Source organism: Odocoileus virginianus, chromosome 5, assembly GCF_023699985.2.
Source record: "Odocoileus virginianus isolate 20LAN1187 ecotype Illinois chromosome 5, Ovbor_1.2, whole genome shotgun sequence".
Classification (NCBI taxonomy): Eukaryota; Metazoa; Chordata; class Mammalia; order Artiodactyla; family Cervidae; genus Odocoileus; species Odocoileus virginianus.
The window spans coordinates 92,138,296-92,165,298 of NC_069678.1; the positions used below are offsets into that span (position 1 = coordinate 92,138,296).

The 27,003-nt window shown below is 46.3% G+C and overlaps 1 protein-coding gene across 5 annotated transcripts in view; it reads left to right on the plus strand.

Moving 5' to 3' along the window:
- CSMD2 (CUB and Sushi multiple domains 2) overlaps nt 1-27,003 on the plus strand; it is a 697,019-nt gene that overhangs the window by 483,755 nt on the left and 186,261 nt on the right. For all 5 annotated transcript variants that reach the window (XM_070468425.1, XM_070468426.1, XM_070468423.1 and 2 more), the window contains 5 exons: nt 1,604-1,792; nt 8,535-8,704; nt 18,295-18,451; nt 20,242-20,433; nt 26,837-26,963. In XM_070468425.1, the coding sequence (XP_070324526.1) occupies nt 1,604-1,792; nt 8,535-8,704; nt 18,295-18,451; nt 20,242-20,433; nt 26,837-26,963 (835 nt within the window). The remainder of the gene's footprint in view (nt 1-1,603; nt 1,793-8,534; nt 8,705-18,294; nt 18,452-20,241; nt 20,434-26,836; nt 26,964-27,003) is intronic.

Sequence of the window (27,003 nt, forward strand, 5' to 3'; positions counted from 1 at the left end):
TCTTCCCAGCAGATGGCGCTGGTCCGCTCCCCAGCCTCTAGGAGGGGAGCCTCAGTGCTGGGGCAGAAGCTAGTTGGTTTAGATACAAGGACCAACGTTCCTTATAGTGGGTTTGGAAGGAATTAGCAGATCGGGGCGGCGAGGGGTGGAGCGGGGGCCAGGTGCAGGGTGGGAATCTCCTTCTGTGAAGGTGTTCAGGGTTCTCTCTGAATGTGACTGACCCAACTGATGGAACTAGAGGACCTCACAGAGGTTCCTTCCGGGCCTAGTAAGTCCAGATCCTTCTTCTGATTCCACTTCCACTACTTCACAGCCACAGCAATTTCCAAAAACAAAGAAAAAGAAGGGAGATTGAAATTAACACGTTGGAGTGTTTTAGTCTCATTGGAGACTGCTTCACCAAGGCTAATTTAGTAGTGATGGATATTTTTCACTGTGTTTAGCAATTCTGAAAAGAAAGCTTTTCAGTTTTCATTCATGGAGGAAAGAGGACCCTTTGCTCCTCTGCGGCTCGTTTCAATTGCTCCCAGAGCACCCTCCTTCCCATCCAGGAGCAGAGGTAGCAGGTAGATTTTCCCCGGATGGGCAAGAGATATCTGACCTCTAGGAAATGGGACATGGCCCAGCTCAGCCCATTAACGTCCCTCCAGCAGATGCCTCCTGCCATGTGCTGGCTGATGGGACATATCCAGCCAGGCTGCCTTGTGCCTGCATACATGCTAAGTCACTTCAGTTGTGTCCAACTCTTTGCAACCCTAAGGACTGCAGTCTGCCAGGCTCCTCTGTCCATGGGATTCTCCAAGCAAGATTGCTGGAGTGGGTTGCCATTTCCTCCTCCAGGGGATCTTCCCCATCCAGGGATAGAGCCCACATCTCCTGTGGCTCCTGCATTGGCAGAAGGGTTCGTTACCACTGAGCCAGTCCCGTCTGCCTTATCCTGTCTCTTTTTCCCAACCACACAGAGCCCTGGGGTACAGTGTCCCAGAAAGGCATTGCCCTTGAGGACAAGGGGAAAGGTACTTCTGTGTCATCACTAGAGACATAAAGTCACTAGAGGCAGGCCCCTGGTCCAGCAGTGCCACTGCATCACACTTGCCATCTGCCTCAAGTGTCAGTGTTCCTGAAACACAGCTTTAACCAAACTCAGCTCTTTTGTTCTTTTTCCGAATGTAAATTGCCCTAGGCTGGGTCTTGCATTCTGACCCCTCTAGAACCAGGCTGAATTGAACTGAATTGGCTTGGTATCCGGGAGAAAGAGGCAGGAGGGTCTGCAAGCCTGAAGCTGGGGTTCATGTGGAGATGAAGGGTTAGAGGAGGGACAGCTCAGCCTCATAAATACCCCTGGGAAGCAAGCCTCCAGAACCACAGTGCCCTATCCTACGCCTCCTGGCTAGGAAGTGCTCAGACCGCCTGGGGCACAACCTGCCTGTTCTCACCAACTTCTCTCCCTCTCAAGTTCTCTCTCCTTCTCTTCTTGACTTCCGTGGATCCCCGCATATCCTGTGCCTCTGTCCGTCCTCCTCTCTCGCCCTCTTCTCCCTGGCACCTTTGTCTGTGTTCCCCTCCTCTGTCTCTGACCCTGGCTCTCTTGCCTCCCTTCCAGAGTATGACCTGGAACCCTGCGAGGAGCCTGAGGTCCCAGCCTACAGCATCCGGAAGGGCTTGCAGTTCGGCGTAGGCGACACCTTGACCTTCTCCTGCTTCCCCGGGTACCGTCTGGAGGGCACGGCCCGCATCACGTGCCTGGGGGGCAGACGGCGCCTGTGGAGTTCGCCTCTGCCAAGGTGTGTTGGTAGGTGGTCACGTGCTTTCATTTTGCTTCACTAAGGGGGTTGGCCGAACTGTAGTCAATTGCTGTGAGGTGGTGGAACACACATGGGCCAAGAGGCCAATGGGACTGCGTTTGAGAAGTGTCTTAGCCCGCAGTGACCTGCAGTGGGACCTTGGGTGGGTGGCCTACCCTCCTTCCGCTCCAGCCTCCTTACCTCTACAGGAGGGATGGCAGTCAACACCTGCTTCACGGGCTGTTTGGTAGCCTCAGCTGACCTTTATAAAGCGGGTCCGCAGGAGGCACTCGGATGAAATCAACTTCCGTACTGTTAACTCCCACCCTTACGCACGTCCCCATGGCTTAGGGATGCCTCTTGCAGAGGAGTCTGGGTGGAGCGTGGGTGGACCTATGGGAAGGAGGTATGATGTTTGCTTGCGAAGAGTCCCCATATGATGGAAGAGAGGGCTGATTTTACCAGTTCAGTGAGGGTGCTGGCTTTTGAGACTTTCTAGAAAGACTCCATCCATTCAACTGGGGAGGAGAGAAGGCAGAGGGAAGCAAAAGTTAACTTCATTTCTAGAGCACCAATTGCAGGTCAGACATACTTCTAGATGCTGGGAATATAAAACTGAACAACACAGAGGAAGCTTTCCACCCCTGGTCTCACATTCTGGTGGAGGGAGATGGGCTATAAGCACATGGATGTGTAGTGTGGCAGGCAGTGTTGAGGGTTAGAGAGAAAGAGTAAGTCAGCTTAGAAAGTGTGGAAAGTGTTTATAAAAAGTGATCAGGAAAGGCTTCTCTGATTGGTTAACAATATATAGTAGAGATCTGAAGGTATCCAAGGAGCTAATTCATGGGGGACGAGGGGGCCAAGTGCCAAGGCCCCAAGCCACGAGGATGCTCACTGTTCAGGAACAGCTTGGAGGCCAGTTTGGAGTGAGTGATGGGAAAAACAGTAGATGATGAGGTTAAAGGGGTAGCTGATGGAGTGGAGATCAGGAACCCTATGACCCAAGGCCCTGCTGGCCTGCTTGCCAAGGAGCTGGAGAAGACTCTCCAGAGCCCCAGGCCCAGAGGGTGCAGAGAAATGGGGTGACACTCCAGGGAACTGAGACAGTTGCTGGCTGTCCCATGTGTATAAAGTTCATGCCCTGCTTGCTCGATACTCACACCACGGGGTATATGGACACAGGCTGGCTCAATGGAGTACTTACCATGGTCACTGTTAGCCACTAGGAACTCATGTTCAATATTAAAGAAAACCCAATGTACCAAAACAGACAGCGCTGCACCGACCGAAACAGGGGTTTTGGAGCCCTGATGGCTCTGTAGGGGACAGTCATAAACAGGATGGCAAGATGGGCTGGGCTCGGGCTGGTAGATCACATGGGCCCAAGATCGGTTCTCTGCTCTGCCATTTACCAGCCACTGGATCTTGGCAGGCCAACCCAATCCCATCAGCCCCAGCTTCTCTAGATTTGTAAAGCAGAGATAGCAATTCTCAGCTCACAGGTTTTACTGCAGATTAGAAGACATGATTTGGATAAACCAGCAGTGTGTCGTATGATTATCAAAATTTGGCCAGTAACATTTTTATCATTATTTATCAATGACCAACAACCAATAACCTTTCAAGATCTCAGAGGAGAAGCATTAAGACAAATAGATCAAGAATCCCATTTTTGATCAATTAAGTGATCTCAAAGTTTATTCTTCCTCCTGTAATCATCCCCCTCAGAGCAGCGATCTCAACCTTTTCAGCATCAGGGACCAGTTTCGTGGAAGACAGTTTCTCCACAGACCGACGTGCAGGGGATGGTTTCAGATGATTTAAATGCATTACATTTGTTGTTCACTTTATTTTTATTATCATTACATCAGCTCCACCTCAGCCTATCAGGCCTTAGATCCTGGAGGCTGGGGACTCCTGCTGTAGAGCGTACAACCACCCTAACCTGTGCATACATTCAGACACACATGTAGCTCCCACTGTGTAGGTTGTTTCAACCTGGCTATTAGCAGCTCTTTTCTTCTCTGGAAAAATGTCTTCAGCTTAGTGGTTCTGAGGGGAGTTTTTCCTGAATGGGATTATCCAGGACCACAGATGTGCACACGCCCTAAGCTCTCACCTCATTGATCTCGTTCCATAAACTCATTCTGTAACTTATTATTCCAATTACTGTTTGTTCATGACACCTCACAATATTTTCATTATTACATTTGTCTTCTGTTTTGTATGTATTAATACTGCATAGCAATTATAATCACCTCTAATTACTGCCAGCCCCGCAACAGATCCTCAGGCTGGAGGTATCATGGGAATGCCCACTCGGGAGATGCTCCCAGTTGCCACATGCACTGGAGGTGTAAATTGGATGACTTACCAGGAACATGCCCCGCTGAGAAGGAGATAAACAGCTCTGGGCTCTAATTCATGGTGTGGCGGGCAACACAGCAGCCCCTGACCTCAGAGTGGATGTGGAAGGGACAGCCCTGACCCCAGAGGAACCCATTCTGCAGAGTGAGACATGACCCTGTCCTTGGGAGCCCCATGTGATGGAGCAGGCCTAACTCTCCACCTCGGTGGGTGCCCCAGACTGAGGGGCATGACACAGCCCCTGTCCTTAATGAGACCTCTTCTGATAGGATGACAGAAGTCGAAGATGCCTGAATCAGCCGCAGTACTTTCCAGCACAGATGACTGTGTGTTCCTCTAGAATGTTTATTTGTTTTCATTTATGCTCACGTTTGACTTTTCAATGCATCTGCTCACCTCCCCTAATACTTCGGAAGCTCTCCCAGAAGCCAGTGCCATGTCCCTCTACCTCCTGGACACTCCCTGGTGCCCTGGAAAAAGGCCTTGGCAGAGGAGTCCGTCTGAAGCTCTTGGCCCCCTTTCCCTCCTTATCAAGGAGTTGGGCGTATGGGACAGAGGCGAGAGCCATGCTGGGGCAGAAATGGCCTCTAGCTCTTGTGCAGCAAGCCAGGGTCAGGAAGGAAATGCAGAACTACACCAAGGCCCACATGTAACGAAAACCAACTCTCAGGAGCTAGGTGGTGAGCAAGAGGCATCAGGAACGGTGAGGGCGCTGTGGATGTCAGGTGATTAACACCTACTTCCCAGGAAGCTTCATGGGCTTCCTGATAGTCCCAGAGCCTGGGCAGTTAGGGCTCCAAATGAAAGCAAATAAGCTATGCAGATTCATTGGGTTAGATGGGGAGAGAAAGGAATAATACTTGTTGAGGGCCTACAAGGTGCTATGTTGTTATTCAGTTGCTAGGTCATGTCCAACTCTTTGCTACACCATGGACTGCAGCACACCAGGCTTCCCTGTCCTTCACTATCTTCTGGAATTTGCTCAGACTCATGTCCATTGAGTCGGTGATGCTACCTAATCATTTCATCTTCTGTCACCCCTTTCTCCTGCTGCCCTCAATCTTTCCTAGCATCAGGGTCTTTTCTAAAGACTTGACTCTTTGCCTCAGGTGGTCAAAGTATTGGAGATTCAGCTTCAGCATCAGTCCTTCCAATGAATATTCAGGGTTGATTTCCTTCAGGATTCACTGGTTTGATCTTGCAGTCCAAGGGACTCTCAGATGTCTTCTCCAGCAACCCAATTCGAAAGCATCAATCCTTTGGTGTTCAGGCTTCTTTATGGTCCAACTCTCACATCCCTACATGACTGTTGGAAAAACCATAGGTTTGACTATGTGACCTTTGTTGGCAAAGTAACATCTCTGCTTTTTAATACACTGTCTGGGTTTGTTATAGCTTTCCTTCCAAGGAGCAAGTGTCTTCTAATTCCATGGCTGCAGTTACATTTGCAGCCAGGTGCAAACCACTTCCTATATACTCACCTGCTGCTGTGCTAAGTCACTTCAGTTGTGTCCCACTCTTTGTGACCGTATGAATCACAGCCCACTGGAGTCCTCTGTCCATGAGATTCTCCAGGCAAGAATACTGGAGTGGATTGCCATGCCCTCCTCCAGGGGATCTTCCCAACCCAGGGATCGAACCCTCATCTCTTATGTCTTCCGCATTGACAGGCCAGTTCTTTACCACTAGCACCACCTGGGAAGCCCATATATTCATCCTTTTCACATAAAATTTCATAGCTGAATCCTCTCTAGCTTTATGTGGATGCTGTTATTGTCCAGCTGGAGGCAGATGAAGAGATTGTGATTCAGAGAGTTGATATAACTGGTCTGTCTGTGTCTAAAGTCTGTGCTCATCCCACTGCACCACATGCCGTTCCCTAAACAGAAGGGAATACTGTGTGACCCCAGAGATGATGGAGAGCTGCTTCAGAGGGCTGCCCATGTGATGGGACTGAGTAATAATGCATGTCTAAATATGCACATCCTTCAGCACACCCTGTCCAAATACCCATCTTCATCAGAGGGCACCCAAAACACATCCACACTTTAGAAATAATATCCACCTAAAGTATCAGTGGCCCCCAGGTTTCCTGTCTACCACCCCCGGTTTAGTTTTATGCCCCAGCCCAGCACATTCATTATGCATGTTTGAACACTTTGCAATCAGGCTGAATTGAAAGTCCTGCAAAGCGAGATTTCTCCTCCAAGACAAATTATGGCTGTCTTATTCAGTTTGAACCGCTGTAAGATAATACTCGCTTGCGGGTGGCTTCAACGATGAACGTTTCTTTCTCCCAGATCCGGAAGCTAGCAAGTTCCAGATCAAGGTGCCAACAGGCTGAGTGTCAGGTGGAGGCCCTCTCCTTGGCATCAGATAGCAGTCCTCCTGCTGTATTTCAGTCAGCAGACGGACTGGGTGCTGGTCGCTTCCTCTGCTGTTGAGGGCGCCCATCCCACCATGAGGGCTCTCACCTCATCATATCTGGGGATCTGGGCTTCAGCATAAGAATTTGTCAGGGAGACACAAACACACAGTCCATAGTAATGGTTAAGGTGAAGTCTTAGGAAACTGAAGCTGGTCCTGAAATGAAAAGAACCCAGGGAGTAGAGCTGGATGAAGAAGTAGGGACTGGTGGGTGGCACCTGATCACTGTCTTCAAAGGCTAAGGAGCAGCCCTGGGGACAGGAGAACACACAAAGGTACAACCACGGCCACAAGAGGCTCCACTCTGAGCTTTCTCGCATCACATGCGCCCTCCACACTGCTGTGGCCTAGGGTACCCCAGGCTTAGACAAGCGGAGTTCAATGTGTGGTCAGCAGCCCCTTGGCTGACCTCAGGGCCCTTCTAGCCAATGACTATGCCTAGAACAGGGACACTGAGGTGTAGCTTGGAGAAAGCAGGCTTGCTACCCTCAACTTCAGAGATTCAAACCTTGCTCCAGAACCCCCATATGTCCAGACAAATAATGGGCCTGCCATCTGGCCATGTACTTATATCCTTCCAGAATCTAATTATTTTTAGAGCTGTCCATCCTCTGAGGTCAGTGTCCTCCATGTTTATTCATTCATTCATTTGGCAAATATTTATTTTGCAGACAATCTGGGCTAAGCCTTGCAAATTCATGGATTCATTAAGCATGACCCTGACCTTCAAGTAACTCACAGTTTGGGTAGGGGGTACAGGCAAGTAACAAGCTATCAGGGTGCAATCTGGTAGATGCTGTGCCACAGGGAAGCCTAGGGAGTGGCTTCATAATTATTGAAGCCCCTAGGGAGCCAACTGCAGAGTCCTTCGGCACGTGGCCTGCCCTGAGATACCTCCCCTTTCATCACTGCTGCCTGTCCTGCCCCGGCGCCAAGTGAACGGGTGGGTGCTGAGGGTGCAGAAATATGACCAAGTCCGAAAGCATCACAGTGAAGTGGAAGAGAGAAATGTTAACAAAATAAGTCAAGTACTAAAAATAAAGGTATAGGAACAATGGGGAAAGAATGACTAATTCTGGAGGAAGAGACAGATTTTAAAAGGAAGGTGTGAATTCATTAGCTGTTGCACAAAACAGGGTCTCCATGGGTCTGCGCCAAACCTTTCTCCAGAGCCTCAGAGGCCCTAAATTCTAGGATCAAGAGGGTTGAGTTGTCAGCCCCCTCCTCTTCTTGAATAAGATTGTTTGACAGTCTAAACTGCTAAGTACTAGAGTCTTTATCTTTAAAACAGGGATGATAATCAGTTTGTGATTAATGGCCAAAACGTTTTTGTAAAGCTTGGGAGATGCTAGTAATTATTATTCAAATTTGTCCCCTCTTTGTTGCTATCCTCTGATACTGAAAGGCTGCATCCCTCCTCACTTGGTTGCCCCGAGCTTCCCCTGATGCCCTCCCTGGTCATTCCTGTTGCTATGATACTGTATGGGCAGATGGGAGAGTAGCTGCTTTAAAAGTGACACTTTATGAATACATGTAAATCCATGGCTAATTCATATCAATGTATAACAAAAACTACTGTAATGATGTAAAGTAATTAGCCTCCAACTAATAAAAATTAAAAAAAATAAATAAATAAATAAATAAATAAAAAAAAGTGACACTTTAAAAGTGAAGGACAACTGGTGGGTTCGTTTCTATTCCTAAAGAAGAAAGACAGACAAACTGAAGGAGAGAAGTAAAGGGACCAAGCAGAGCTACAGGAAGTCTGGTGTTAAAAAAACAACACCTTTGATTAGCAGTCCTATAGACAGGCAGACAAATGGGTGGGTGAGCAGGCAGTCTGGCAGGTAGAGAGGCAAGTGACTCGTCATCTTTTGAGGTTCTCCAGCACTGTGTGTCGCGTCCCGGATGTAGCTGGCTGGCGTTAATCTGTGACTATTGTGATTCTGTTTCCAGCTGAGTGTGGGAATTCGGTCACAGGCACTCAGGGCACTCTGCTGTCCCCCAACTTTCCTGTGAACTACAGTAACAACCACGAATGCATCTACTCCATCCAGACCCAGCCGGGAAAGGGAATTCAGCTCAAAGCCAAGGCATTTGAACTCTCTGAAGGAGATGTCCTCAAGGTAACACAAAGATGTCATAGCGTACACATGTTACGGGCTGCAGAAGTGTGGTCACCATGCTCATTGATCTCTGCGTGAAGGACTTAACTTCTCTTCTTCCCGTTTGAGTCCCAAGATATTGTCCTCACTCATCTGGGAGAAGTGAGAACCTAAGAGAGAAGGGTAGATGTATGTATGCTAAAGAACGTGGATTTAGAGTTTGCTTCGGAGCCAACTGCTCTCAAATATGTATGTGATGAAGTGGGGGTAGTAGGTCATTGGGTCAGGTTTTCCATCGTGAACTCTGACCATCAACCTGGATAAGGAAGAAATCATAAATACGTATGGATACTGTCTCTTTATATGTACATTTCTTCATGTGTGTGCGTCTGTGTCTGTGTGTGTATTTGGTTTGGGGGATCTGTGTCTATGCCTGTCTGTGTTTTGTGTGAGTGAATCTGTCTATGTTTTGAGTTTATGTTTCAGTAAATGACTTGGCTGTTTCAGCAGCTTCCGTGTGCCATGGTGGTGGTCCACAGGTAGCAGGGCAGTTAAAGAAGGTGAACTCAGGGTCTCCATAAGAGAAAGAAGTGAGAGGACTTGAACTAAAGAAAGGCTTATAGAGAGGGCCTTGTTAAGACACTGAGTGTAGATATGACTTGTGTTTCTTTGTGTGGTTAACTGTGTACCTCCAATAATACATGATGTGTGTATGCGTGTAACCAAAGACTTGACTCTGGAGAATTTATCAAAGAGCTGCCTTATTCAAAGGGACTATAAGGAAAATCTCACATGCAGTAGGTTCATTGTCATCCTAGGCTAAGAACTTTTGGGTTTGTTTTTTTTTTGCATAGTCTAGAATAGTTTTATTCCCTGTAACTAGAGAAGTCTAGATGTTAACAACAACCAAAGGTCACGGCTCTAGAAAATCCAGAGAGAAACCATTAAGCAATGCCCACCCCTTGGGACTGTCTCTAGATATAATGAGTATACTGTGCTTTGTATATAGAGATGATGCTCTTGACCTTCCCATCTGGAGCATGTGTTTATGTGTGTGTGTCTGTGTGGAAGGTTTTTCTCAATCTTACCTAATTATTCTTAAACCCAAGAGGCCATACTATGAGATGACCAGCTGGGATCAGAATATGGTAGTGGCCCAGGAGGCAGGAGGCCCTGTCATTGGTTCCTTCAGCTCTACTCTTCAAGCTCCGAGCTCCTCAGACACAGAAAAGCAGGGTGCATCTCCCCATCAGTGAGCAATACCAGGCCCTGTACTTTCCAAGGGTGATGTGTTCAGGCATCCCCCTGGACCGCAGTGCTCTCCGTTCATTTCTGCATCACCTACAGCAGAGCCTCGGAGGACACACCGAGGGACTGAAAGACCAGGTGACTTCCTCGCTCTAGTATTCCAGATGGAATTGATGAAAGCCGGACGATATGGAGAACACCTTAGGGAAAAGCTGTTGTTTACTGTGCAGGAAAAGAAGGCATCTTTGAGGCATAATGTAATTTTCAGGTTTTGAGGGGAATGTGAGCAGCAGTTTCGTGCATGTGGCCTGACAGGATCAGCAGAGGGGTCCCTTCCTCGGTGGCTGGAGGTCATGTGGAACGTGACCAGGGCCCAAGCATCCTCTCCAGGGGGGTCTGGACTCAGAGGAGCACTTAAGACATGGTCAGCAGGTGTGCACACCCCACTGCACTGTCAGGGTTCTGCCTGAGGGTCAAGTGGTGCCGCTTAATAGACCACAGGGAGACATTTGAACGCACTCAGGGTCAAAAGGGAGGGACCTGGGGCATTATCCCCAGGTCAGAGGCCGGGGTCAGGACCGCAGATGGTTCTCTGGGGCTCTGGAGAGAAGGGCTGATTTTCTGTGCTTCTTGAAGAGATCTTCCCAAGACTTAAGATTTGGTCTCTGCAGCCGGCTGCCCAGGGACCCTGCCACCAGCCTTCTGATACTGGGCTTGACCTTGTTGCTGAAGAGCCTCTTCCCCCATTTCTAGGCCTCTGTAGGGTCCTCCTCAGGAGACTGGGCTGTGGCTCTGACCTATTCACATGATCCTGTGTCCACCAGAGCTTCCATTGAGAAAGGAGTCTGGGGAAGGGAGAGGGCGGGGCACCCGGGAGGTCCTGTGGTTTCCCGTTCTAACTCTTCACCTCAGAACCCTTGCCCTCCCAAAGGAGAACCTGGGACACAAGCGGTTTGGGAACAAAAAGAAACACACAGTGACAGTTTCCACCCGCAGCCGCCGTCAGCTGCATCAGCAGTGCCATTTACACTTGTCTCTCTGATCTCCCTTGACCCAAAGGAAGTAGCACCTCAAGTCACCTCCAGAAGCATCCTGCCCTTGCCCTGTGTAATCTGCCAGAACATCGGTGTATTTCCAGTCTGGAGGACACACCTGACCCTCCCAAGAAGCCCCAACGCATACCCTGGACTCCTTCCTGCCCAAGGAGACCCATCATCTCCCCAACACGTGGATCTGATCAACCCTCCAAACCTGTCATACACTCTTGTATTTCTAACCTATGAAATGACTGTTTTCTGGCTCTTGTGACCCTCCCCTCTCCCAGTCTTTCCTTACCTTTAATAACTGAATGTTTCTTAGACCTCACCCTACACATACTGCAGCTTGTCTCCCAGAACTACCTGATTTATTCTATATTGGTTCCCACCAAAATCTTGACCTCTGACATCTGCAAGACAGGAAGGGCCTCTCAGTGCCATAGTGTGGAAAGACTACTCCCAGTTCATGATGGCACATGAAGCCCATGTATGTAACTACATCCTCTACACGTAGGTTCCCGTGGAAATGACTAAAGGGACATGAAAACGGGAAATTAGGCAAGGGTGCCTTTCACACACAACTTAAAGAAATTTTTGCCAAGTGGAATACCCTCCAAAGGGGGTCCAGATTGAGAAGGGGCCTGATCAAATTGTAATTCACGTAAGTGAAGTTTTTCCTGTGGATTAAGTGCTAGAAACCTCAAGGGCAAATGCATCTAAGGCCACACAGAACAGCAGGGCCTGGAGCCAAGGACACACTGCGGGACTGTTGGCAGGGACCGGGTCTCAATGCCAGAAGTGCTTCGGGAAACTGTACTTGGTCAGAGAGACCTCCCAGAGCTAAGTTCCCTCACAACACGACATTCTGAATTTTATTGGGCTGTCGTCGGCAAGCAGGATAAAGCAGAGCAATGCCTTGGCTGGTGCCTAACACGAGTGGGCAGGCTTATTAGAGAAGAGGCTGCCACAGTCACACACACACACACGCACACACACTCCTTCACACACACGCACTTTAGCACCAGGAGAGGCTCCTGCTATCTTATGGCCTCTTCTGGTTTAATTCTTCTGCTCCCTCTTAGAGATGACTGGGTCTTTCCAATATCCATTCTTCTTCTCCCTCTGTCATGATTTGCCAGCAGGAAAATGAACCGGATATGTACAAATATTCAGTAGATCAGAGGACAGGGACCTGTCTGAGCAGTCAAACTTAATTGCCCCCCTCTGTAAGCAACAAAGGAAAAAAAAATACTTTAAAAGCTTCTAATTTGTATTCTTAGCAGGATTTGAGAGGATATTATATTTATGACATAAAAATAGGCAATAATGAAAACAGAGCAATCTGAGATGAGGAAAGATTGAACAGAGATGAAAAACATGATCACCCAATTAAAAATGGAATGGAGGCAATGAACAGAGGATGGTAAACCACAGAAAAATGAAATCACTTTATTATAAGATAAATTTGAGAACTTTTCTCTCATCTCATAATGAAATGAAAAAGAGAGTTCTCTTATATTAATAAAATGTACAATCAATCCACAGTAAAACTTTATGTGCCAAATAACATAGCATGAATAAATTAAGTAAAAATTGCTAGAAATGTAAAAAATTTTAATAAAGTCACAGTCATTGTAGAAGATTTAATATACCTCTGTTACTCTCTGACATATCATCTAGATTAAAAATAAATAAGGATTTAGGTAACTTGATTAATAGAATGAATCCAAAGAAAGTAGAAGAAAGATGTTTAAAAGTAAAAGGAAAAATGACTGAAGAAAGAAACTTAAAAAAAAAAACAGCAGAATAGAATAGACAAAATTCTAGACAGAATATGCAGGACTGATCAAGGAATAAAGAAGTCACAAATATATAGTTTTAATAATGAAAAAGAAACATAGTCATAGATAAGATACAGATTATGAAAACAGAAAATGTTTAGGAAAAGCATGAGCCAAAAATATGAAAGCTTAAATGAGACGGGAAATTTTTATAGATGAAAAGTACTGATATCAAGAAAAAATACAAATCAGAATAAACCAGTAGCCATTTAAAACATGGGAATTCTCCCATATTCTCTCTCAAAGTGCACAGGCCTAGACTGTCTTACAGATAAACTCATAAAACTTCATGGAACAATTAAGCCCTACAATAATCAAACTGTGTCAAAAAGAGAAAAATTAGCACCCATCTCCCCACGCATTTAAATGGAACAAGTAAAAATACTTATATCAAACTGAATAAGGACAGTATAAAGTATTAGGCCAGTTTCACTTATGATCATAGACCAGGAGTTTTAATAGTATCATGCTGAATCTAGCTGTGCATTAAAACAAAAATGACCAAATGGGGTGGATTCCAGGAATATAAGAATATGTCAACATTAGAAGAGTTCCTAATTTTATTTACCGGGCAACCCATGTGAAATTACTGTCAAATATCAGCAATTTTATTCTATAAACAGATTTGCATGCTAAGTTGCTTCAGTCGTGTCCGACTCTTTGCAACCCTATGGACTATACCCCACCAGGCTCCTCTGTCCATGGGATTCTCCAAGCAAGAACACTGGAGTGAGTTGCCAGCCCTCCTCCAGAGAATTTTCCCAGCACCAGAGAGCAAACCTGCATCTCTTATGTCTCCCACATTGGCAGGCAGGTTCTTTACCATGAGCACCACCTGGGAAGCCCATAAACAGATTAGGAGAGAAAAATATAAGATCCTGCCAACGTATCCCAAAACATGTGACGAAAGTCAGTACTCATTCCTGATTTTTAAAAATATCTCATAAAGCTATGGACAGAAATTTCTCAATCAGATAAAGAAAAAATATTTTCTACCAACACCTATGGCAAACATTATACTTAATGGCAACACTTCCTAAGGATTAAAGTCAGGAACAAGACCAGTTGTTCTGCTACCATCAGTAGAATTCAGATCCAGGCCACTACAATTATACAAAGAAAGGAACAAATAAGCTGTAACAATTAGAAAGAAATATCCTAATTGTCTCTTATTTGGGAAATACAAAACAACCGACCGATAAATTATCAGAGCCAATAAGACAATTTAGCAAAGCCCCTGATGTTTCTACAACCAGTTCAAACATGTAATAAGAGAGGGGGAAGAGTTCTCATAATAGAAACAAAAACTGTTAAGATACCTAGGAATAAGCCTAACAAAAATGTGTACAATCTTTACTGAGAAAATTATAAAACTCTTTTCTGAAGGACATAAAACTAAAATAAATGCAGGGAGGTTTCATATTCAGGGCTGAATAAAGTCTGTGGACAGGCAATTCACAGAAAAGGAGTGTAGAATTGATAAACGGAAAGATGTTCCACTTTGGTGATAATCAGGGACATAAAAATTAAAACAAGAAACCATTTCACACCCATCATATTGGAAAATTTTAGAGTTCCTGAAAATAGCAAGTGTTGGCTAAGATATAAACTAATGAAAGCTGTCATACGTTGCTGGTAGAGAGATTAAATTGGTTTACTCTTCGGAGAGCAAACTGACAATATCTAACAAAGTTGAAGATGTACCTTCCCTGTGTGACCTGCTTCTTCATTCTAGTTCTAGATGTATGCCCTGGAGAAACTTGAATAAGTGTGTAAGCAGATATGCATGGGGAAATGTTCATAGGAATGTTACATTGTAACTGTGTGTTAAACACTATGCATTTAACATATTCATTTTGAAGTCAGCCATCTTGCTGACCTGTCTTATTAGATGTAGTAGTTTCATGCATATTAACAAGTTTATTTGTCAATTACACCTCAATAAAGCTGAAAAAAAGTGGAAGCATCTAATAGAGAAAAAAGAAGGTTAGATGTACTGGATGTGTATAGATTCTCTCAGATTTGTCAGGAGTAAATCCATCACCCATATATAATGATGAACTGGACCATCAAAGCCATTTTCTTATGGACAAGCAATATTCTGTTAGGAAATAAATGCATACAAAGACCCAAGTGCCAAAATCAATAAAAAATATTAAAATGCCCAGGAATAAGTACAGACTTTTACTGAGAGATATAAAAGACAACTTTATTAAATGGAATCAGATGTCATATATACAGATAGGAAGACTTAATATCATGTAGATATATGTTTTCTCTGTTATCAATCCATATATTTAATGTTAATCAGTGAGAATTATAGAAATTATTTTGGGTCTTTTGAGGGGAGTTCGGGGGAGTTGTTGTTTTTCTTAACTTGAGAAAATCCTTGAGTTTATCTAAAAGAATAAATATGAGAGAATAGTTTCTTAAGTTAAAAGAAGAAAAATGAGAGGGGACTTGCCCTACTAAATATTTAAATATATTACAAACCTACCATAATTAAAACAGTATAGCTCATGCGCATGCATGTTAAGTCGCTTGAGTCAAGTCTGACTGGGCTGTAGCCTGCCAGGTTCCTCTGTCCATGGGATTCTCCAAGCAAGAATACTAGAGTGGATTGCCAGACCCTCACGCAGGGGGTTTCCTGACCCAGGGATTGAACCTGTGTCTCTTATGTCTCCTACATTAGCAGGTAGGTTCTTTACCACTAGTATCACCTTAGAAGTCCAGCTCATGTGCAGGAATAGACCGAGAAATAACTGTGGTAGCATAGAAAGTTGACCCCAAAAATTTGTTGAACTATATATGTGATAAAGGTGGCTTTAAAGTTGATAATGGGTGAAATATTTACAGAGTTTGGTTAAAAATGGCTAATCAACCAGGAAGAAAATGTATCTTATCTTTTGTGCATGCTAAGTCACTTTAGTTGTGTCCAACTCTTTGTGATCCTGTGGACTGTAGTCTTCCAGGCTCCTCTGTCCATGGAATTCTCTAGGCAAGAATAATGGAATGGGTTGCCATGCCATTCTTCAGGGGATCTTCCTGATCCAGGGATCAAACTGTGTCTCTTAGGTCTTCTGCATTGTCAGACAGGTTCTTTACCACTAGTGCCACCTGGGAAGCCCATCTTATCTTTTACCATATGCCAAAATTCCAGGTGGACTTAAAGACAAAACTACTAAAAGAAACTATTGTTTTATTTCTTTGAAATGGCAGCCCACTCCAGTATTCTTTCCTGGGAAATCCCATGAACAGAGGAGCCTGGCAGGCTACAGTCCATGGGGTCACAAAGAGTTCGACACAACTGAGTGACTAACACTTTCACTTCATACATTTATTAGGTCCTTCTTATGTGCCAGGGCGTTTTCCACATATTCGGGACAATGACATGCCAACAATTATATTTTTAAATATAATCCACAATTATATTTAAATTTTTTTTATATTATCATATTTTTAAAATTTATACTTTATTTGAATCAGGATCCAGATAAAATCTACACATTAGATTAGTTGCCTCAAGTATTTTTTTGTGTTTCTACCTCCATCTCTTCTTTTTTTGTTGTTGTTGTTCAGTCATTAAGTTATGTCCAACTCTTTTGTGACCCCGTGGACTGTAGCCTGCCAGGCTCCTCTGTCCATGGGATTTCCCAGGCTAGAATACTGGAGTGGGTTGCCATTTCCTACTCCAGGGGATCTTCCTGACCCAGGAAGCTTGGACCCACATCTCCTGCATCGGCAAGCAGATTCTTTACCACTGAGCCACCTGGGAATAATTTATTTGTTATTTATTTGTGACTTGCTTGTTTATTTATAATTTATTAATTTCATATGTTCCTCTGTACTCCGTATTTCCTATAACTTGGAAATTCGATACAGTGGCTTGATCTTAGTCAGGTTTAATTTTTTTTTTTTTTTTTTACAAAATGACTCCATAGTTATTGGTGTCTTCCATTAAGAAACATATGGTGACTAGTTGTCTCTCTGATTGTGATGCTGGCAAATGTTGATGACTAATTCCTTGATCAGTCAATTAGAAAATATATGTTTTAATGGGTAAAACTATTTTTATAACAATCTGTAAGTAGCAGTGAGCGAAACTCTTTGAAATGGTGTCCTCTCTATATCTGTCGGTACTCCGGAATTCTCCCAGTCTATCCATGACATAAAGCAATTGCATACAGGATCTGGAAACAGACTTTTGAGGCTCTCAGGGGCCTGAACAAGTCTATGTAATATACAGCACCGTTAGCTTGAAGGATGGCTTCTTTTAGAAAGCTTTGCTTCATAAATAGTAGGATGGAAATATTGTTCCAATTTGCTGGCAGCTGGCACCACATCCTGTGCCATGCACAAATATTCATCACCCACCCATAGATCCCATCTTTGATATTTACCAAAGCACCAGGGGGTCCTTCACTCAATCACAACTTCTGTTGTTATTTGCACAATTATCCGGAAAGGAGCGGCAACCTCGGAACCTGGGGAGCCAGTTCATTATTCTGATGATTGTTGTCTTTGCCGATGCTCAGAAGTTCAGGGGACAGATGGGAGTCAGGGAAGCCAGATGCCTGCATGATTCCACCCCTGGCTAGCCCAACAGGCCCTGGTTGGAGCCCTCATTTTAGGAGGGAAGGGGCAGAGGCTGAGCTTGGGGAATGGGAAGATATGTGACATCTGACACCCTGGATATTTTAACTCCATCCTGCTGGATCCCAGGGCCCTGGTCCAGCAGAGTGTGAGACTGAGGCCACTGCCACAGTGGGGTGGGGGTACTGCACATGTGTGCTCAGTTGCATCTGACTTTGACACCCCATGGATTGTAGCCCACCAGGCTCCACTGTCCATGGGATTTTTCAGGTAAGAATACTGCTAGAGTGGGTTGCCATTTCCTACTCCAGATCTTCCCGACCCAGGGATCAAACTCCCATCTCTTGCGTCTCCTGCAATTGGCAGGCAGATTCTTCACCACTGAGCTACCAGGGTAGGATTAGGGAGGAGGACAACTGTCTCACCTCCTGGGTGTCTAAGATCATGAAAGGACAGGATTGGATATCATGCAGTGCAGAAATGCCAAATGCCTGCAGCCTATGTGTCTGCAGAAACAGATGGCTTGGGCAGTCAGGCTGCCCCAACCTGGCCTCCCCAAGCTGCTGAAGAGTAAGCTGGCGCCATATGGGGGTTAGGAGAACAAGCCCAGAACTCCCCTGGAAAGGTTAGAACAGCAACCAGTTCCTAGAGATCGGGTTCACACCAAGATGGGGCTGAGCACAAAAGTGGTACCAAGAGGAGAAGAGACGGATTGATAACCCACGTGGTGGCCAACTCCACTCTGCTGTCTTCCTTGCATCCCGGGGCTCAGTGCCCCTCTAACAGTTGTTATCTGTCCTGAACTCTAGGAACATAGGCTGTGGGTTAGGGAGCTCTTGTTCCAGATAAGGTCGTGCTGATAACATGGGGTTGGGGTCTCTACTGTGTCCAGGTCTATGATGGCAATAACAGCTCTGCCCGTCTGCTCGGGGTGTTCAGCCGCACAGAGATGCTGGGGGTGACACTGAACAGCACGTCCAGCAGCCTGTGGCTTGATTTCATCACTGACGCTGAGAACACCAGCAAAGGCTTTGAGTTGCAGTTCTCCAGTAAGTCTTCCTCACTTCAGAATGGACCACGAAATCGGGCTCTCTCTGGTTCCGCACACGGGGAGGCTGGGCACCAGGACATCACCCATCAATTAGTGGGTTTGATTTTCTCAAACTGGTGCACACATAGCTGCTTGTTTCCCCTAAGACCCTGTGCCTGTGATGTGGATAAGCTGCCACTCGGTATGCAGCTCCATGGTTACACCCATGATTAACTGAACTCAGAGTCACAGCACACCTTTTACTCACTCATCACCTCTAACTCACTAAAAATAATAAGCACCGAGTCTTTTAATTAAATCAACCAAAGATAGCCTTTCCTAATCATGACATTTATAAAATAATGTTCAGCTACAGTCACATGTAAAAAATGCAAACACTAAAGTATAATTATGTTCTTTTTTTACCACTCCCTGAGGAGTCAAGTGTTGATTCTTTCCTTTTTTTTCCTGACTGTAACTCCCTCCCTTATTCCTGATTGCAAAAAGAGAAAACACCCGTGGTTTGTCCACAGCTGCAGAATACTTGGGGTGGTATCTCCGTTCTTTGGTTTCACAGCTATTTTATTCATTTATCTGAGCTTCTACTTGCCCAGTAGCTACAAAGAAATGTGCTTTTTATAGGATATTTTAAAATCCAGTGAGTATCCATCAACTGATAAGTGAGTAAGTAAAATGTGATATGTCCATCCATACCATAGGATATTATTTGGCCATAGGAAAGGATCCAGTTTTGATCCATACTGCAACATGGTTGAACCTTGAAAACATGATGCTAAGTGAAAAAAGCCCATCACAGTACATGTAGACATATGTATTGCATGATCCATTTGTATGAAGTGTCCAGAATAGGCCAATCTGTAGAGACAGGAGGAAGATTGTTAGTTGCCTGGGGATGAAGAAGTTGGGGAAAATTCATTTTCCTTTTGGGGTGATAAAAGTGTCTAAAAGTAGATTGTACTGAGAGTCGCGGAACTCTGAATAGACTACAAGACACTGCATTGTACACTGTAGATGGGCAAGTGTTTGGTATGTAAGTTATATCTCTATAAAACTATTTAAAAAAGAAAAAACACAATGAGTTTACCCAAAATGCCTCTTGCCTGGACGTGGGGTCTGTGCATGTTACTGCAGGCACATCGATGGAAGAGGATTAAATAGAGTTGCCTTCCAATTCCATTTCTATCACCTGAGATTGGGTGACTTTGAAACGATTTGTGTGACCTTCCGCAGTCAATATTCTCAGCTGTGAAATGCATAGTCACTCGTCCCGAAAGGAATCCTATGAATAAAACACAAGAGCTGACCCAGGTGACCACTGTGCCTGAAGAGCTCTCTGTAAGTTCACAGAGGTCTCCTTCTCCAGGCTCATTCAATAGAGTATATACTTCAGCAGGATGAAGCTGAGCTGTGAAACATACATGCAAAGTGACTTTTCCATATTTCCTATCAGAATGTCTCATTGAGCAAAACTGGAAAAGCAGCTTCTGCTAGCAAAATGCTATGGCTCAAACAAACCCAGAAAATCCAGACCCTATACCCAAAAACTATTAAAAGCTGTCCTGGAAGAAATAAATGAAGTTGTTTATGTATAGTGACAGGCGGGGGGGACACTCTGTGAGAGACCCTGACCTGAGCACAGTTGTGTGGCCCCGAAGCAATGCTCCATAAGACGTGTGCTGGTGGCTTTCTTAAGGACCTGCACACTCTGGGATGGGGGTGTGGAGGGGTGGGCTGCAGGATGTGGTTTGTGCCAGGCATATCATGCTTACTCTTTTCTCTTTTCCCCAGGTTTTGAACTCATCAAATGTGAGGACCCAGGAACCCCCCAGTTCGGCTACAAGGTTCATGATGGAGGCCATTTCGCTGGGAGCTCTGTGTCCTTCAGCTGTGACCCCGGGTACAGCCTGCGGGGCAGTGAGGAGCTGCTGTGTCTGAGCGGGGAGCGCAGGGCCTGGGACCGGCCGCTGCCCACTTGTGTCGGTAGGAGGCCTCTTGATCTGCAGGTGACCCCTCTTGCGTGCTCAGCCGCTTCCTTTGAGTTCAACTCTTTCCTACCCCATGGACTGTAGCCTGCCAGACTCCTCTGTCCATGGGGATTCTGCAGGCAAGAATACTGGAGTGGGTTACCGTGCCCTCCTCCAGGTGATCTTCCCGACCCAGGGATTGAACCCGTATCTTTTATGTCTCCTGCATTGGCAGGCGGGTTATTTTTTTTACCACTTTGTTTGTCCCCTAATGAGGAGTTCCAAGCTCTGGTCTCATTAAGGGTCCCTCATTGGCCCCCACGTTCCAGGGCCTTGGGGCTGTCTGAACCCTCCTATTCATGGGAGTCATCACTGGCCCTGCATCTCTGCCACCCACGCACTCACTCTCAGCTTCATCACACCTGCACGGCAGTGTATCCAGGCAGTGTTTCACCACTGTCACACATTTAACGAGTGGGACCAGGACCAAGTCATGCCCTGAGAGTCGTAATTCTGGTGACAACCGAGAGGTGGGAGAGGCAGTTAGAAGGAAGACGGACTCTTTGCCAGGTTCCAAGGGTTCCTGCAACACCACAACTCAAATAAGCCTCCAGTTCACTCTGGGCCTCAGTTTCCCTGTAGACAAAATGGGGTTCATGCTCCCTTTTCTGGAGGTGTGCTGAAAGAGAAAGTAGGATGATGAATTAATATCTGTCTTGTCCTTAAGTATCAGATCATGAGCTAGATCTATCTCACACTTAAGAAAGAATGCAATGATGAACTAGCACCTTCTTAACCCTGTGGTGCTTCCAGAATGTCAATACAGGCTGTCTGGAAGCTCCATACACGTGTCACAGGACAAGAGAAACGTGGTCCAAGGCAGAAGGGGGGAACAGTTCACACTCGTCCTTTTGTCTGTCTGGCCCATCCACCTTTCACCACCCGCCTCACTGTGTGTATGAACCCTCCCTGCTGAGCAGGATTCCTACCATGCTGCTTTGTCCTGCATCCTCAGGCCTCTCCCTCATTCCATCCTGTGTTCCACATGGGAGGCCCATGAATGTGGGCCTCATTCATCCCATGGCCCACAACCTCAGCTGGCTGTGCAGCTCTGGCTGATCTTAGAAAAGCAAAACCTCCACTGGGAGGATGTTTAAGCAGCTACCAAGTGCCAAGTGGCAGAATCGGTGCAGGCCTATGTCTGGGTATGTGCAGAAGCAGAGAAATGAAAAAAAGAAAGAATAAAGCATTCTTCCTGCCCTTCGGGAGCCCACACCCTGGCAAGAAGAGACCCAGAACAGATCATAATACAAGATAAGCACTGTAACAAGAGTAGGTGCCAGAGGGTGAGGGAATACGAGAAAGTTGTGCTTAGGAGGTGGTATTTTAATTGAGACTTGAAAGGACAGGTAGGCATCACCCACCAGAGGGGAGGAGAGAAGAGCTGCATACTCCAGCCTGAGCCAATGTGAAGCTGAGGGTGTGAACCAGCATGGAGGGGAGATGGTGAGGGTGATATTTTCCCCACCAGCATCCAGACAGCTGTATGTTAACAGGATCTTGACACTGTTACACAACAGAGGGTCTAAAGGCAAGGATTTTAAACCTGACTGTGGATAGAACAGGACACTGGCCTCTGGAGACTTCCTCTCTCTTTGTGCTCAAGCTCAGGCACACCTTGTCCCTTTCTCCCTGCCTCCCTGTTTCTATCTCCTTCTTTCATTCTTGTGCCAGGCTCTCTGCCAGGCCCTGGAAATACAGGAAAAAGCAGATCCCAGGCCAGCAAGGGAGACACAGACATAAACAGACAACTGTCTGAGGCCATAGGCAAGCCAGAGCAAACAAAATGTGAAAGAGCTGATGATTCACACTGCAAAACAATTATTTGCTTTGCAGAAAGGCTCCCCCCAAAAGTTCTTCTGAATATCTAATCTGCCAGTCAGATGGAACTTAGAGGATCTGCTCAAGCAGTGCTGGGAAAAATATTTATACTTTGAACCTCCAGCAGCCTGCCCCACTGAGACTCCCTTGGGCAGCATGTAGGGGAGGGAGGCTGTATATTTGGAATTATGTGTGTATATTTTTACATGTGTCATATTGTGGTAGACTTGATCATGGCCTATCAGAAATGACTGCTATAGCTGCAACATCCAGATGTTTTCTTTGTTCATGGTGGATGCTACAGCCCAAACAAAGCAGCTGGGGCTCTAGGATGGAGATAAGAGAGAAGATCAGAAAGACGAGAGTCTTGGGGTCTTGTTGGTGAATCTGCTTCATGCTGGCCCCCAGCAGGCTCAGCCCCTGCCCCTTCCAGTCCCTGGATAAAGTGACCCCTGAGGAAAGAGGCAATTGTGTCCACGAGGAAAGGCTCCGGGTGCCACTGCCTCCAAACATTTGGCTCTGGGATGCAGGAGGGGCTGCTCCATCAGGAATATGGAAGGAAGCTCCAGCCCAGAACATAGATAATGTCCTGCCACCTTTTGAGCTACCTGTGAAGCCAGACAGGCTTCCTTTGAGCTCATCCTCCCACCCACACCTTACTTCCTGTTCCAGGCTTGTTTGGCCCTGCATCTCTCAGTCAGGTTGGCACAATCCATCCCAACATCATCACGAGGGTAGTGATGCTGAAAAAAAGGGTCCAGTCTCCTGAGCAGGCTCACTGCAGAAGGACCCCTCCCCTTCCCCGCCTTAGTGGGCTCGTGTCAAGCCATGGGGCCCAAGAGATGAGTCATGGGTCCTTTGTAGCAACAGATGAAAGTCAGTCTCCCATTTGTGGCCCTGACCCTATCTTCTCTTACCTCTTCTAAGGTCTTGCTTAATCAGAGCTTTCCTAAAAAGCTTTGTGGCAGATCTCTTCATTTTGACTCATGCTCCCTTGATTCAGACCCTTCATAGTCATTTGCCTGGAAAGCAATAAGCTTCTGTCATTCATTTGATCTTCTATCTTCCCATGTATTCATTCAATAAACATTTGTTAAAATATCTGTAAGGTGCCAAGGGTTTCCCAGGTGGCACTAGTGGGAAAGAACCCACCTGACAATGCAGGAAACACTGATCCGATCCCTGGGTTGGGAAGATCCCCTGGAGAAGGAAATGACAACCCACTCCAGTATTCTTGCCTAGAAAATTCCATGGACAGAGAAGCCTGGCAGGTTACAGTCCATGGGGTCACAAAAAGAGCTGGACATGACTGAGCACCTGAGCATATAATGTGCCGAACACCATGCTGGGCACCTGATGTACAAATATAAGTAAGACAAGATCCCTATTGCCAGAGAGTGTGTAGTCTTGTAAAGAGATTGTTGTTGTTCAGTTGCTAAGTTGTGTCTATGACCCCATAGACTGCAGCACGGTAGGCTTCCCTGTCTTCCACTGTCCCCTGAAGTTTGCTCAAACCCATGTCTATTGAGTTGGTGATGCCATCCAAACTTTTCATCCTCTGTCGCCTCCTTCTCCTCCTGCCCTCAATCTTTCCCAGCATCAGGGTCTTTTCCAGTGAATGGGCTCTTCTCATCAGGTGGCCAAAGTGATGTCTTTGCTTTTTAATATGCTATCTAGGTGTGCCATAGCTTTCCAAGGAGTAGGCATCTTTTCATTTCATGGCTGCAGTCACCATCTGCAGTGATTTGGGGGCCCAAGAAAATAATATCTGTCACTGTTTCCACTTTTTCTCCATCTATTTGCTATAAACTGATGGGACCTGATGCCATGATCTTAGTTTTTTGAATATTGAGTTTTAAGCCAGCTTTTTCACTCTCCTCTTTCACCTTCATCAAGAGGCTCTTTAGTTCCTCTTTGCTTTCTGCCATTAGCGTGGTATCATCTGCATAACTAAGGTTGTTGATATTTCTCCCAGCAATCTTGATTCCAGCTTGTGATTCATCCAGCCTGGGTTTCACATGATGTACTCATAGAAGTTAAATAAGCAGGGTGACAATATATAGGCTATGATAAAATCCTCATCATGTTATAATGGAGACACCAAAGAGGACAGTGTCAGCCCCACGTGGGGCAGGGAGAGTCTCATGTGGAAGATGCTGTCAGACTGTGAGTCCAAGGAGAGGTCTGAAGAGGTCCAGTGTGCCTGGGCTTCTGGAGTTCGTCACACTTGACTGGACCAGGGGTTCCCAGGAGAGGGCCAGGAAAGGCCAAAGCGAGCCCTCTGGAGGCTTAATGGGCTCCCCTAAGCAGTATGGACTTCACCCGGGGAAGGAGGGTTTAATGTAAGCAGGGGTGTGGCCAGTCTGTATTTTAGAAGGATCCTTCTGCTGGCACTGCTGGGGGCTGGGGACTCTGTCCCCCTGGGGATGATAAGGGCCTGAGCCACCGCTCTTAACAATGGGGGTGGGGGACCAGGTGTGAAAAGAATCACAGAGGTTCAGGCCCAGGGGCCCAGAGGGGGGTTAGATGATGGGGAGGAAGAAGACTGGGAGGATCACCAGCTTCTGACCCAGAGGGCTGCTCTGATTTCAAGTATGAACCTCTTCACTGGTCCCCCGCGCCCAGGTCCACCCCTCTATGCTCCTTCACACTGCTCCCAGCGTGTTCTCTCTCTAATGGGCAAGTGTACAAAAGTGATGAGTCTACTCACGTGCATAAGCACTGCGCTTCTTCTTCTGACACAGGAAATAGGCAACAGCCTGGGGTGCAGTGCCCTTCCATGTAGGATGCTCGCCCAGTTCTTCAGCCCTGCTTCCCCCCACGCCCCATCTCATATGCTGTCCCTCAAGCTGCCCTGCTGTTTCACAGCCCCAGGAGGTTTGCAGTGCTCTTCCCTGTCAGCAGCATCCTCTTCCTGGGCCTCTCCATCCCACTCTTCCCACCCACCCCACCTCTCCCGACCCTGCGCTCAGGGAAGCTGGTCACCTCCACCTCTGTGCTATCACTTGCCATGAGCATGGCTCAGTCAGGGCCCTAGGCACACACTGCGGCCACCCCCTCCTCTAGACCACAAGTTCTCTGGGAGGAAGAATGCAATGCCTTGTCAATGACCAGTTCCTGTCAATGACCAGATTTGAGTTCCTGCATATCCTCCAGGAAGCTTCAAGGAGTTTGCTCATAGAGTGGGCCGTCAGCCCAACCCCCAGGGACCTTTTTTAAACAGCTTAATGAGATAGACCTCACATACCATAGAGTTGGCCCATTTACTGTACCATTCAGTGCCTTTTAGTATATTCATGGGATTGTACAACCATCACCACAATCTAATTCCTGAACATCTTGTCTCCCCAGAAGAAACCCTATACCCATTAGCAATCTCTCCCCACTGCCTGCTCCTCTTCAGGCCTTGGCAACCACAAATGTACTCTGTCTCTGTAAATTTGTCTGTTCCAGATATTTCATATAAATAGAAACATGCAGCTTGTGGCCTTTTGTGCCTGACTTCTTTAACTTAGCTAATATTTTCAACATTCTGTTCATCCATGTTGTATTGTGTAGCAGTACGTCTTTATTTTTTAGGAACACATAATATTCTGTTGTATGGATATACCTTATTTGTTAATCCATTCATCAGTTGATGGACATATGGGTTTTTTCCCTTTATTTATTTATTTATTTTTTTTTGGATTTTATGAATGATGATACTATGGTCATTTGTGTACAAATTCTCATTTGAACTTACATTTTCATTTCTCTTGGGTGTATATGCAACAGCAGAACTGCTGGGGTCATTAGGTAGCTTTGGGGCTTTCCTGGTGGCTCAGATTGTAAAGAATCTGCCTGTACTGCAGGAGACCTGGGTTCAATCCCTGGGTCGGAAAGATACCCTGGCGAAGGAAATGGCAACCCACTCCAGTATTCTTGCTGGAGAATTCCATGGGCAGAAGAGCCTGGTGGGCTACAGTCCATGGGGTCGCAAAGAGTCAGACACCCGTGAGCAACGAACACTTTCACTTTCACTTGGGTAGCTATGTTTAACATTTTGAGCAGGTATATAGGAAACTGCTTTCCAAAGCAGCTGTAACATTTTGTGCTCCCACCAGCTGGAAACTGGAAGCTGAGGGTTCCAGTTTCTCCACATCCTCACCTACACATTAGTCAGTCTGTCTTTTTGATTACGGCCATCCTAGAGACTGTGAGGTGGGGCCTCATTGTGGTTCTGATTTGCATTTCCCCATTGACTATGATGTTACACATCTTCTCATGTGCTCAGAGGCCATTTGTGTACTTTCTGTGCAGAAACGTCTGTTCAGAGGCTTTGCCCATTTTTAAACCAAGCTGTTTGTTCTCTTCATTGTTGACTTGTAGGGGCTTTTGTAGATCCCAGATACAAGTCTCATCCAGGGCCCTTCCTCTGTGCTGCGCTCAGCCACCTGGGCTGAACAGGAGGGACCCTGCACACAGGCAGGAGGAGCCGGGGGGCGCCCCTGTGCACGCAGGTCACCCCCTGAAGCTCACTCCTCTGGGATTTCTTTCAGCCGAGTGTGGAGGGACAGTGAGAGGAGAGGTGTCGGGGCAGGTGCTGTCCCCTGGGTATCCAGCTCCCTACGAGCACAACCTCAACTGCATCTGGACCATCGAGGCTGATGCCGGCTGCACCATTGGGTAAGTGTCAGGGCCGGCAAGCTGACCACTGCCAGCCGTT